We start from the raw sequence: 13,612 nt of genomic DNA, 5'->3' as shown, positions 1-13,612 counted from the left end.
GGAGCTCCAGTACCAGAGTTTACTCGATCGGCGGTCTGGCCCCTTCCTAAGGACTTTTGGACAGATCCTTTTTTTTTTACGTACTCACCCTATGAGCGCCTTTCTCTTTTTGTGGCCATCACTTGCTGCATTAATAAACATTGGCATGTTATAACCAATTTCTACCCACAAATTGAGGAATTTCTGAGCCCACCCATGATTTGTTATAAAAGAGCGGATAACATTAGGGACCAAATCATCAGAGTGGACATTGGGAGCAATAGAACAGAACTCAGACAAAGTGTACTCTCCTCCCCTAAGCAAGGAACCTTTCCCTGCCTGGATTGTATACACTGTTCTAACGTTATAAAAGGTACACATCTTACCCATCCACATACACAGGAGAGAGAATACCTGTATGTGGCATGTCCACCAGAATGAAAGATTCTGCAAGTCTACCATCAGGAAAGGCAACCTATTGTTACCCATACCATACCATTTCCACCAACAAAAACATACCCTCTTGCAACTACGCTTCCAGATTATTGAATATGGGGGGGAGACAGGAACAAATTATTACTCAAGTGGGAGGCTTCCTGGATCCACAGACTCCAAACACTGGAGCCGAGAGGCCTCAATCGCAACTATGAGTTGAACAGCTTTTTGGGATTTATATTTTATTATATACTATTATCTATCATTTTTTCACAGAGGAACTGAAACTATATGAACTACACAATTCTTGAATACCAAGATGGACTTTACGATATTGTTTTGACTTTACACGTGATCCTTTTTTTTCTATTTTGATTGTTTACCCTGTCGTCATGACAACATGGCGTCACTACTTTGTTATTTGGCAGGCTATTTAAATGTAATGGTGTTGGAGATTCACAGTTTGAAGAAGGCACAAATTGTGCCAAAACGCGTCACTAGCATGTGGCAATAAACAAAGCATTCCAAAAGAAACTAACAGTGAGTGCCCGTCCTTCTTTATCACTATTTTCATGGGACGCCTGCCCTAGGACACGTGCTACCTCCATAGTGCCGTCCGATACACACTGCATATCCTACCATGTGGATAGGTCATCAGTATATGATTGGTGAGGATTCAACACCAGAGACCCCCGTCGATCAGCTGTTCCAGAAAGCAGCGGTGCTTCTGTAAGCGCAGCAGCCTTCTTGCTGCCTTTCCTAGGCCAGTGATGGCATGTTCATCTGTCATGTGGCTTAGGCACAGCTCAGCCCCATTGAAGTGAAATAGGCTGAGCTGCGATATCAAGCACAGCCACTATACTATATATGGCGCCGTTCTTGGTGAGCACGGAGATGGCCACGGTGCTCACAGGAGTGCCGCTGCCATCTCAAACAGCTTATCGGCGGGGGTCCCAGGTGTCGGACCCTCACTGATCAGATATTGATGACCTCTGAGGATACATCATTAGTAATAACATGTCAGAAAACCCTTTTAAAATAAATAAATGCTTGAAATACATCAGTGAAATGAATCTATATACAGTAATATATAACTTTTTGAATTGAATTACTGAAATAAATTAACTTTTCAATGATATTCAGATTTATTGATATGCACCTGTATATGATTTTTTTTAATGTGAACTCCTTCAGAGGATATTCTGACTGATCTTGTTTATAATGTGCTAATAGTTAATAAAACTGTGATTCTTTTATCTTTGCAGTGCTCCTACATTCCTGATTGTAAGGAAAACTACACAGAAATTGCAATGCATGTACAGGAAATTCAAGGAAGATTTAATAAGTCTGCTTCATTTACCTGCTATTTTGATCCCAAAGGAAGACAGAAGAGTATTATTTTAATAAGAAAGTTTGGACCTCAAAAGATGATTTTATGCTTTTTCTGGCCAGCATCAATGTTTACTGTTGGACTTTTTGTTGTTATTATTGTAAAAATAAGTCAATATTTTGCCATGCTTTCAGTGCAAGTAAACAAAGTAAATACCTAATTTTGTTGTACATGTTACTCATACAGGTTTATTCTATCATTGACAAAAGTCAAAATATAAAAAGAAAAAAAATGCACATAGGGGAAGATTTATCAGATCTGGTGCAAAGGAAAACTGGCTTAAAAGGCATATGTCACAGATTTGTACCTATGAAACTGGTTGTGACCTGTTGCGTGGCCCTGTCAAAGTGCAGAGGGCGCGGCAGTTGCAGAGAGAGCAGAGCATCTAGGTGTAGCTCCCGCGACTCTTAGAGGCTTATTTGCATATATTAAAACATCAATTTTCTCAACAATATGGGCACATAGTAGGACCAACACAGATGCCTTCAGCTAACAAGTGCACATGCAACAGGTCAGCCAGTTTCAGACAGTTTCATTGATACAAATCTGCTTACAGATGCCCTTTAATTGCCCATACCAAACAATCAGAGTGAGCCTTTCATTTCCCAAAGGAACTCTGAAATATGAAGGGTGAAGTACAATAGGTTGCAATGGGCAACTAAGCTAGATTTACTTTGTAACAGTTTTGATAAATCTTCCCCATACTGATTAGGCACTGAATAGAGAAGAGCAAGGTTTTTAAAAACTTGATTCGGTCAGAATTAATTTGTCACGAAGTGCGTTAAGTCAGGTCTATCCCATCCTGCAGTTAAACTTTAGGGAGAATGTATCCTTGTGTACATCCCTATGCCATGCAGAAACATGCATAGTTAGTCATTTTTGGTAGCAAAACAGTTACTGTATGTATGAAGGTCACATATTTGGTTGCACACATCATCGTGCAGGCCACCAATATTCCTATCTGACCCCCAGCTAAACCCCCAAAAAAGCATACAGCATCTTTCAGAATCAGTAAAGCAACAAAAAATCTGTGTGCCCCTGCAGGTGTCCCAGTGACTCTTTAGTGGAACAAAATAAGGACATGGAGGCAGCACCAATAAAGTAATAGAGAGAAAAAAAAGGTTTTATTCCATGTTATAGCAGTGCAAACAGTGCAAAGCATTTGAAGCCTTTCTTTTAGATGTAGAATGACCATCACCATTAGACTGTCACGGATGGTGTACAGGAAACAAGACAATACAATATAAACAATGACTCACTGGATCCACAACTAAGGAACAAAAGGGAGACCCCTGCATGAGACCTGCCGCTCTCCCTTATTGCTCAGCCTATGCGACCACCCCGAAGGTGGATGGGCGCATATCCACGTACCTCGACTATCTTACACCTGAAGACCCTACAATAGTGAGGGGATACGACCACCGGCTCCGTAAACAGACACGGAGGGAGTCAGGGTCACCTGGATCCAGAAAACAGAAAATCATAAATACATAAACAGTACTTATCTTGCAGATGACTGGGAACTGGGGACTGTGGACTGTGGACTGAGAACTAGGAACAGCATGCACACACACTCCAGGAAGTTGTATAAGCCGCACACTACTGCATTCTGGGGAGGAACTTAAAGGGCAGCAATCAGTCCAACTGCATGACAGCTGAGATAGACTAACGAGATGAGGAACTCAACCAAAACAAAGAAATTCAAGGAGGAGGATCTGAAAGGCTCCTGTCAGAGCTTCTCAACTGTCTGGTTGTGACAGTACCCCTCCCTCTACGAGTGGACTCCGGACACTCAGGGCCCACCTTCTCAGGATGGGACCTATGGAAAGCCCTGATGAGACGAGTGGCCTTAATGTCCGTCACAGGGACCCACATCCTCTCCTCAGGACCATAACCTTCCCAATGAACGAGGTACTGGAGGGAACCGCGGACAAGACGAGAATCCACAATCCTAGAGACCTGAAATTCAAGATTTCCATCAACCATAATCGGAGGAGGAGGCAAAGGCGAGGGTACAATAGGTTGATCATAAGGTTTCAATAAGGATTTATGAAAAACATTATGGATCTTCCAAGTCTGAGGAAGATCAAGACGGTAGGCAACAGGATTGATGACAGACAGGATCTTGTAAGGCCCAATAAACCTAGGACCCAACTTCCAGGAGGGAACCTTCAATTTGATATTCTTGGTAGACAACCACACCAGATCACCAACATTCAGGTCCGGACCAGGCACACGTCTCTTATCTGCCACACGCTTATATCTCTCACTCATGCTCTTTAGATTATCCTGAATCTTTTGCCAAATAGATGACAAAGACGAGGAGAATCTGTCCTCATCAGGCAAACCAGAAGACCCCTCTCCCGAGAAAGTCCCAAACTGCGGATGAAACCCATATGCACCAAAAAATGGTGACTTATCAGAGGACTCCTGACGACGGTTATTTAAAGCAAACTCAGCAAGGGACAAAAAAGAACACCAATCCTCCTGATTCTCCGCCACAAAACAGCGCAGATATGTCTCCAGATTCTGATTGACGCGCTCTGTCTGGCCATTCGACTGCGGGTGGAAAGCAGAAGAGAATGACAACCGAACCCCCAAGCGAGAACAGAAAGCCTTCCAGAATCTGGAAACAAACTGCGTGCCCCTATCAGAGACTATGTCTGAAGGAATACCATGCAATTTGACAATGTGGTCAATAAATGCCTGCGCCAGCGTCTTAGCATTGGGCAAACCAGGAAAGGGATGAAATGCACCATTTTGCTAAAAACGGTCCACCACCACCAGAATCACAGTCTTCCCCGAGGAACGAGGCAAGTCCGTTATGAAGTCCATGGACAGATGTGTCCAAGGACGGGAAGGAATGGGTAAGGGAAGGAGAGGACCTGATGGCCGTGAATGAGGGACTTTGGCACGAGCGCAAGTCTCGCAAGCTGCCACAAAAACCTCAACCGACTTACGAAGCGCAGGCCACCAGAATCTCCGAGCGATGAGATCCAGTGTGGCTCTTGCCCCCGGGTGCCCAGCAAGGACCGTATCGTGGTGTTCCTTAAAAATCTTGTGTCTCAAAGCGAGAGGCACAAACAGCCTCCCAGGAGGACAAAGATCAGGAGCCTCTGACTGGGCTGCCTGCACCTCTGCCTCCAATTCAGGAAAAAGAGCAGAGACCACCACACCTTCAGCCAAAATGGGACCCGGGTCTTCAAAATTCCCACCTCCCAGAAAACAACGTGACAGGGCATCTGCCTTCACATTCTTAACCCCAGGGCGGAACGTGACAACAAAATTAAACCTTGAAAAGAACAAAGACCATCTGGCCTGTCTCGGGTTCAGACGCTTGGCTGACTCCAAGTAGGCCAGATTTTTATGGTCAGTAAACACGGTAATAGGGTGCCTGGCTTCCTCTAGCCAATGGCGCCATTCCTCAAAAGCCAACTTGATGGCCAACAATTCCCTATCTTCCACATCATAATTTCTCTCTGCGGAGGAGAGTTTCTTCGAGAAAAAGGCACATGGTTGCCATTTGGCAGGAGAGGAACCCTGAGACAAGACCGCACCCACCCCTACCTCAGAAGCATCAACCTCAACTATGAAGGGTAACGAAATATCAGGTTGTACCAGGATGGGAGCGGAAGCAAAACTCTCCTTGATATTAGAAAAGGCCTTACGCGCCTCTACCGACCAGGAAGAAAAATCTACCCCCTTTCTGGTCATATCAGTGAGTGGTTTAACAACAGAGGAATAATTCAAAATAAATTTCCTGTAATAATTGGCAAAGCCCAAAAAACGCATCAGCGCCTTCTGATTCTCAGGAAGCTCCCACTCAAGCACAGCGCGGACCTTCTCGGGGTCCATGCGAAAACCAGAAGCGGAGAGAAGAAACCCCAGAAATTGAATTTCTGGAACCGCAAACACACATTTTTCCAGTTTCGCGTATAATTTATTCTCCCGCAGGATGAGCAAGACCTGATGTAAGTGTTCCTTATGAGTCTTGAAATCAGGAGAAAAAATCAAAATGTCATCCAAATACACTAATACAAATTTTCCCATTAAATGATAAAAAATGCTGTTCACGAAATGCTGAAAAACGGCTGGGGCATTCATCAAACCAAAAGGCATAACCAAATTCTCAAAATGGCCCTCAGGGGTATTGAAAGCCGTCTTCCATTCGTCTCCTTCTCTGACCCTGACCAGGTTGTATGCCCTTCTTAGGTCTAATTTGGAAAAGATTTTAGCCCCAACAACCTGGTTAAACAGGTCCGGGATCAGAGGAAGCGGATAAGGGTCACGAATAGTGATACTGTTCAGCTCCCTGAAATCCAGACAAGGTCTTAAAGAACCATCTTTTTTCTTAACAAAGAAAAAAACAGCGGCAACAGGTGACTTCGAGGGTCGTATGTGTCCTTTTCTCAGACTCTCAGAGATATAAGCACGCATAGCGACCCTCTCAGGTTGGGAAAGATTGTATAAACGAGATTTAGGCAGTTTGGCGCCTGGGATGAGATTAATATGGCAATCGTACTCCATGTGCGGGGGCAAATCCTGAACTCCACTCTCAGAGAAGACATCCGAAAATTCAGAGAGGAAAGGTGGTACAGTCTTAGTAGAAACCTCAGAAACAGATGTCATGAGGCAATTCTCTCTGCAAAAGTCACTCCAACCATTTATTTGCCTCGCTTGCCAATCAATGGTGGGGTTATGTTTAGTGAGCCAGGGTAGCCCCAACACTAGAGGAGTAGGCAAACCGCTAAGGACAAAACATGACACATCCTCAACATGAGCATCACTCACAATTAAACGAATATTGTGAACTATGCCCTTTAATGATTTCTGAGAAAGTGGAGCGGAATCAATAGCAAAAACAGGAATATCCTTTCCCAAAGTGCATACCTGGAAACCATGAGTTATTGCAAATTGATTATCAATGAGATTGACAGCTGCTCCACTATCCACAAAAATCTCACAAAAAATGCTCTTGTTCTCTAGCGCCACCCTAGCAGGCAGGACAAAACGGGAACTACAAGCAAACGGAAAACCTTCAATTTCCGCCTCAACCCTGCCAATAGTAACAGACGGAACATTTTTAAAAGATTTTTTCCTTTTTGTTTCTTTATTACTCCCAGAAGACTGCCTGAATCTCCTAGAGGGACAAACATTTGCCAAATGATTTATACCTCCACAACAAAAACAAACCCTCCCATGCGGGCTGAATCTTCTATTGTCAGAGGCAATTAACAGCAGCTGCATGGGCTCCTGCTCAGAAGGGGCTGACAGCGACTGAGACCCCTGCGCACAGAAAGAGACCGCTGCACTGTCCCGGGACTGAGTATGACAGGAAGGAGAGATCTCTCCTCTCTCTCTAAGACGCCTGTCAATACGAACAGCCTGAGACATAGCAGAATCCAAGGAGGTAGGTCTCTCATGAAAGGCAAATGCATCTTTCAATCCCTCTGAAAGACCATGGCAAAATTGACTTCGGAGTGCAGCATCATTCCAACCAGTATCAGCTGCCCATCTCCGAAATTCTGAGCAGTATATCTCTGCGGATTGTTTACCCTGGCATAACAGACGTAGTCTAGACTCAGCCAGAGCAATACGATCCAGATCATCATATATCTGACCCAGGGCTAAAAAGAATTCATCCACTGAACGGAGGGGCCGTGCCCCCTCCGGCAGCGAAAAGGCCCAGGATTGAGCGTTACCCCTGAGCAGCGATATAATGATCCCCACCCTCCGTTCTTCATCACCAGAGGAATGGGGAAGAAGGCGAAAATGGAGTTTGCAAGCCTCTCTAAAACGCACAAAATACTCACTACCCCCGGAGAACGTATCCGGGAGCGAGATCTTAGGCTCAGAACAAACTCCATGAACGCAAGCTGAACCGGTCACTTGAAACTGAGAAAAAGTCTTACGGAGATCAGCTACCTCCAATGAAAGACCCTGGAAGCGCTCAGCCAAAAGTGAAACCGGATCCATGCTTGAGACGGTTTTGGCGGCTTATAATGTCACGGATGGTGTACAGGAAACAAGACAATACAATATAAACAATGACTCACTGGATCCACAACTAAGGAACAAAAGGGAGACCCCTGCATGAGACCTGCCACTCTCTCTTATTGCTCAGCCTATGCGACCACCCCGAAGGTGGATGGGCGCATATCCACGTACCTCGACTATCTTACACCTGAAGACCCTACAATAGTGAGGGGATACGACCACCGGCTCCCTACACAGACACGGAGGGAGTCAGGGTCACCTGGATCCAGAAAACAGAAAATCATAAATACATAAACAGTACTTATCTTGCAGACGACTGGGGACTGTGGACTGAGAACTAGGAACAGCATGCACACACACTCCAGGAAGTTGTATAAGCCGCACACTACTGCATTCTGGGGAGGAACTTAAAGGGCAGCAATCAGTCCAACTGCATGACAGCTGAGATAGACTAACGAGATGAGGAACTCAACCAAAACAAAGAAATTCAAGGAGGAGGATCTGAAAGGCTCCTGTCAGAGCTTCTCAACTGTCTGGTTGTGACATAGACTTTGTTCACACTTAATTGGTCAGTTATTGTCAGTCCAAAGCAGGTGCTCGTCAAAGCCACAGAACAAGTGCAGATCTAGTCATGATACCTAATCCGAGAGTAGCCTTGGCTTCTGAATTTGCCTCCCAATAAGTGATGGAAATAATTGACCAAATAACAGAAGTGTGAACGCCGCTTTACAGGTCAGTGTTAGCATCAGTTCTAATTTATCAGAGTCGACTTAACCATGCAGTGGCCCAAAATTTAAGTAGTGGCCCCATGACAGTAGGGAGGGTGTCAGCAGTAAGTCTTTGTTCATGTCACTGTTTATTTTTCTGATCCATCAGAAGAACAGCACCAAAAAAAGTGTATCCTGTAGTTTGAGCATCCACCTTCACACAGTCAGTATTTGGTCAGCATTTGATCAGAACTGGTAAGAAAAAAACAGATCAAAACCATCCAAAACAAAAATAACGTGATGGAAATATTCGCTATCTGTGTTTTGGACCCATTCCTGCTTTTGGATTCCGATGCAAAATGGTAACGTATGATAGGGGCATTCTAAATACTCAAACAAGGACCTTTTCTTGTTAAATAAAACGGTCGAATAACGGCATGAAGAGTCACAATAGTGGCCCCGGAACAGAGTGGAGAGGGTGAGGGGGAAACAACAGTGGCAGTAACAGCAGAAGATGTTTGCAGATCACAGTAGGGGCGGATGGCAGTAAAGGCAGCAGGCATCTGGCATCAGGCAGGTGCAACGCGCCACTCCCCAGGACCAATCGTGTGCCAGGTTTTTAGGAATGTCGAGTGGTGATGCGGCCTTAGTAGTTTTGTGAATGTCACGTTGTTCCTACCTGGATACCGACGCTCTCCATAGTTAGGCTCTGTCGCAATAATGGGGGAGTGATAGATGTAGGAGTAAGATTCCAGACTTGGTAAAAGTTCAGCAGCTTTACTTGAATTAATTTTCACCCAGACAATCTTTAGTCTCTCTTGACTCCAGCAGCTTTTAAGGTAAACTGGCTTGCTTTCTCTGCTGTGCTACCCTCTGGCTTCGGTCTGGTAGCTGGATTTTATGACAGTTCTTGTATCTTTTGACTGGGGTGCCTTTGGCTGTTGATCCCCTCATGATACTCTGTTGGTATCTGTAAGGAGTCTTGGTGCTCTTTGAGCTGCTTACCTTGGGTGACTCCTGCTACAGGAGGGGGGGCCATCCCCCTCACTGCACCATCTGCTTCCAACTGTAGTCTCGACTAGACTGAATATAGCTTCCTGTCTCCCTTGGTAGGAACCAGGACTAGCCCTTTTCTGCCCAAAAGGGAGAGAATAGAATGGTAAGTTCCATTATATCTAAAGGTCTCTCTTTCTGTGGGCAGAAATAATGGGCCATTTGTCACAATGTTTTGGAGTGGCAGCACACTACATTCGGGTCGTTACTGCCAGAATGATCTAGTCCAGTGGTTGCGAACCTTTGGGTTTTGGGTTGCAGTTTAAGCACTCAGCCTGTAAAAGGTTCGCCATCACTGATCTAGTCTGTTGTATCAAGCACCAGTGTCTGGAAATCCTGGTTGATCCACACCTGATTTATCTTTATAAAGGTTAGTCTCTCAACAATTTATGTTGAAAGGCGAATTCTCTTTGTGGTAACTATGCCACCAACTCGGCCAGTTGCAGCCACAAATCAAGTTTGGCTGTCCAGTAGTCCAAGGGATCTTGGATCAGGGGTGACAGGGTTCAATCCAAGGAGGCCACCACCTGCTCCATGTCCTGCTGCTGCTGTGTGGTTTCTTCAATAGGCATCTGAAGAAAACTGATCATCAGAGACTCAAGACTTAGATTGCTGCTGATGGAGATGATACTGCTCCTGCCCCCCATTCCCCTCTAGCAGTCATGGCAGTGAAATGTTAGCTCAGAATGTCCCCCAGTTAGACATTTGTGGGAGTCTCAATAGTAATTCAGTTCTTCATCCCTCTTATGAGGTATAAAAAAAAGGCCCCGATTTTGGACCGGTAGCAAGGGTCTAACATTGTGGAGAGCCAGTAGTCATCCCTCTGCCGAATGGTGATAATGCAGCTGTCACTACTCAAGCAACTCATCTGGGCATTTGCGCAAGGGACTCGGAGGGATGCCCTGCCTCCATGTCCACTACATACTGTCACGGTCTGTCGGAGTCATCCGTGTTATCCTATAGCTCCTCCTGCTCCTCTCTTGTCGCTTGGGCAGATAAAGCACCTAGTTCTATATAGAATTCCTTGGTATTTATGTCCTCCTCCTCATCATACTCCTGTGTCAATTCAGCTCCTCTTGTTCTTCTGGCTTCTCTCCTGACGCTTGTGCAGTTAAACCACCTTAGTTAGTTTATTGAATTTCTGGGTGTTTATGTCCTTCTCCTCGTCCTCCTTCTCCTTTCCAGTACAGCCTCCACAGGACTCAGGTGGCTGTGAGATGTAGGCGCCAAGTCTTCTGTCCCCTCGCAAGTCATATTTATCAGCATATCCTTCCAGGATGTGAAGGAGTGGAATGACATAATTCATTCCGTAGTGCTGGCGACTGACAAATAAAGTAGTCTCCTCAAAGGGCCTGTGCAAATGGCAGGTGTTTTGTCAGAGCGTGTATTTAGTGCTGCTGGGGGCATAATAACTGATAAGCGCATCCGCCTGTCAACTGAAAATGCTGACCGGTTGACTCTTATTAAAATGAACAAGGCCTGGATAGCCGCTGACTTCTCTACTCCACCAGAGGAAAGCGGCTGAATATAAAGGCACTTTAAATGTGGCTTGTATGGTGTATTGAATACACTACATTCCCATGCACCCCTTCCACCACTAAAAAGGGTATATGGTTCAATCTCCCTTTTCTCGTCCTCCTCTTCCTCCATCATATCAACATGCTTATGAGGCTGCCCTCACTCCTAATGTTTTAGAGGGTCAGCTCAGCAGCAGGCCCTCACCCCTAATGTTTTAGAGGGCCACCAGCAGGCCCTCGCCCATAATGTTTTTGAGGGTCACCAGCAGACCCTTGATATTAATGTTTTAGAGGGTCACCAGCAGGCCCTTGCCCCTAATGTTTTAGATGGTCAGCTTAGCAGCAGACCCTCACCCCTAATGTTTTAGATGGTCAGCTCAGCAGCAAACCCTCACCACTAATGTTTTAGATGGTCAGATCAGAAGCAGGCCCTCGCCCCTAATATTTTAGATGGTCAGATCAGCAGCAGGCACTCGCCCCTAATGTGTCACGGATTAGAGTGGGGGTAACTCTAATCCGTGTGATGTTAACTTAAATGGAAGCTGCTTGACCAGGACAACAGATTTAGGGAGCAGGTCACCTCCTATCGCATCCCTAATGTCACGGATGGTGTACAGGAAACAAGACAAAGCAAAATAATCTATGACTCACTGGATCCAAAACTAAGGAACAAAAGGGAGACCCCTGCATGAGACCTGTCACTCTCCCTGACTGCTCAGCCTATGCGAACACCCCAAAGGTGGATGGTCGCATATCCACGTACCTCGACAATCTACCACCTGAACACCCTACAATAGTGAGGGGACACGACCACCGGCTCCCTACACTAGACACGGAGGGAGTCAGGGTCAACTGAGATCCAGCAAACAGAAAATCACAAATAAAAGTACAACACTTATCTTTGTAGAAGACTGGGCAATAGGAACAGCATGCACACACACTCCAGGAAGTTGTATAAGCCGCACACTATTGCATTATGGGGAGGAATTTAAAGGGATGCAATCAGTCCAAACACATGACAGCTGAGAAAACTCAAGGAGGAGGTTCTGAAAGGCTTCTATCAGAGCTTCTCAGCTGTCTGGTTGTGACACCTAATCTGACCCTGACTCCTAGCTGTATGAGCCGACCTTCATGGTAGGAGGGCTCATACTCAGGAACCTCGCTTCCCTACTAGCCCTGGACGGATCCCTGAGCTAGGAGCTGGATAAGACAACCTGTTCCTCCTGGATACGGACGAACAGGAGTCTAAACTGGCCAAGTTGCCTGAAACGAGAAACATAAACAGCCTATGGATATGGCAGGAGATTGAAAAGCACTTCCACACCTACCTGCCACAGAAACATTGACTGGATCCCGTGCTCACAAGCTGATGTCTACACCCAAACATAAAAGGACACAGCACACACACAAACACACAGGAGCTGTTACCGCCGGCAACGGCATGCGTGGCAACCATTTCCTAGGGAACAGCCAGAAGGCCGAGACACTGCCACCACATGTACACAAATCCACACGTTGCCACGGACAACCGCAAGTGCAGGAAAGTCTCACAGTACACACATACAACAACCTCGTGCACAACAAACAGGGAAAGTGCACACAAACAAAGAGAGGTTGCCAGGTGTTACCGCATGCCCTTCACAGCAAGCTGCCTAGCAACAGCTAAGGCTGCTATACTGTGAATACAATAATGTTGCCAGCGGCAACCACATGTGAGGTAACATACCAGAAGTCCTCACCATGTGGTTGACAACAGACCAAACCGCAGGCAACTGCATGCGGCGAAGTCACGACCATGGTCGTGACATAATGTTTTCGATGGTCAGATCAGCAGCAGGCACTCGTCCCTAATGTTTTAGAGGGTCAGCTCAGCAGCAGGCCCTCGCCCCTAATGTTTTAGAGGTTCAGCTCAGCAGCAGGCCCTCGACCCTAATGTTTTAGAAGGTCAGATCAGCCGCAGGCACTCGCTCCTAATGTTTTAGAGGGTCAGCTCAGCAGCAGGCACTCGCCCCTAATGTTTCAGAGGGTCAGTTCAACAGCAGGCCCTCTCCCCTAATGTTTAAGATGGTCAGATCAGCAGGCCCTTCGTCCAATAGCTTTTGAGGGTCACCAGCAGGCCACCAATCATAATTTTTCAAGGGTGTGTATGATGCCCTCCTTTATGTGTAATAAAGGGTGTATTGTAGTGCCGGTTCCTTGTAATTTTTGGCAGCCCTTTCACTTAGTGCATAGGCTTTATGACTGTAGGAGTCCCACTATCTAAACAATTGTACCACAATGTGAATGAGGCTTTCCATTATGTGATATACAGGTTGTATCGGAGTGCCTCTTCCTTGTAATTTTTGGCAGCACTTGCACTTTATATGCAAGTAAATATACAGGAACGAATGTTTCCTAACAACTTTTTACTCTAAAATCAATTTTATCTTTGGTTTTGTGCGTATTATTGTCAGTCTGTAAAAGTGGCGTACTACTCGGACTACATCGTTCCCAGCAGCAACCTGGGAGTCCAAGATGCATCCAGACATCCTCCC

The 13,612-nt window shown here is 45.7% G+C and overlaps 1 protein-coding gene across 1 annotated transcript in view; it reads left to right on the top strand.

Moving 5' to 3' along the window:
• KCNMB1 (potassium calcium-activated channel subfamily M regulatory beta subunit 1) overlaps nucleotides 1-2,131 on the top strand; it is a 174,515-nt gene extending 172,384 nt beyond the window's left edge. Inside the window, exon 4 of the mRNA XM_040404759.1 lies at nucleotides 1,680-2,131. Coding sequence (XP_040260693.1) covers nucleotides 1,680-1,964 — 285 coding nt within the window. The 3' untranslated portion in view covers nucleotides 1,965-2,131. The remainder of the gene's footprint in view (nucleotides 1-1,679) is intronic.
• Nucleotides 2,132-13,612: the final 11,481 nt, after the last annotated feature.

Source organism: Bufo bufo, chromosome 1, assembly GCF_905171765.1.
Source record: "Bufo bufo chromosome 1, aBufBuf1.1, whole genome shotgun sequence".
Lineage (NCBI taxonomy): Eukaryota > Metazoa > Chordata > Amphibia > Anura > Bufonidae > Bufo > Bufo bufo.
The sequence above is the reverse complement of the archived record's forward strand: the minus strand, read 5'-3'. Positions and strand labels throughout refer to the sequence as shown.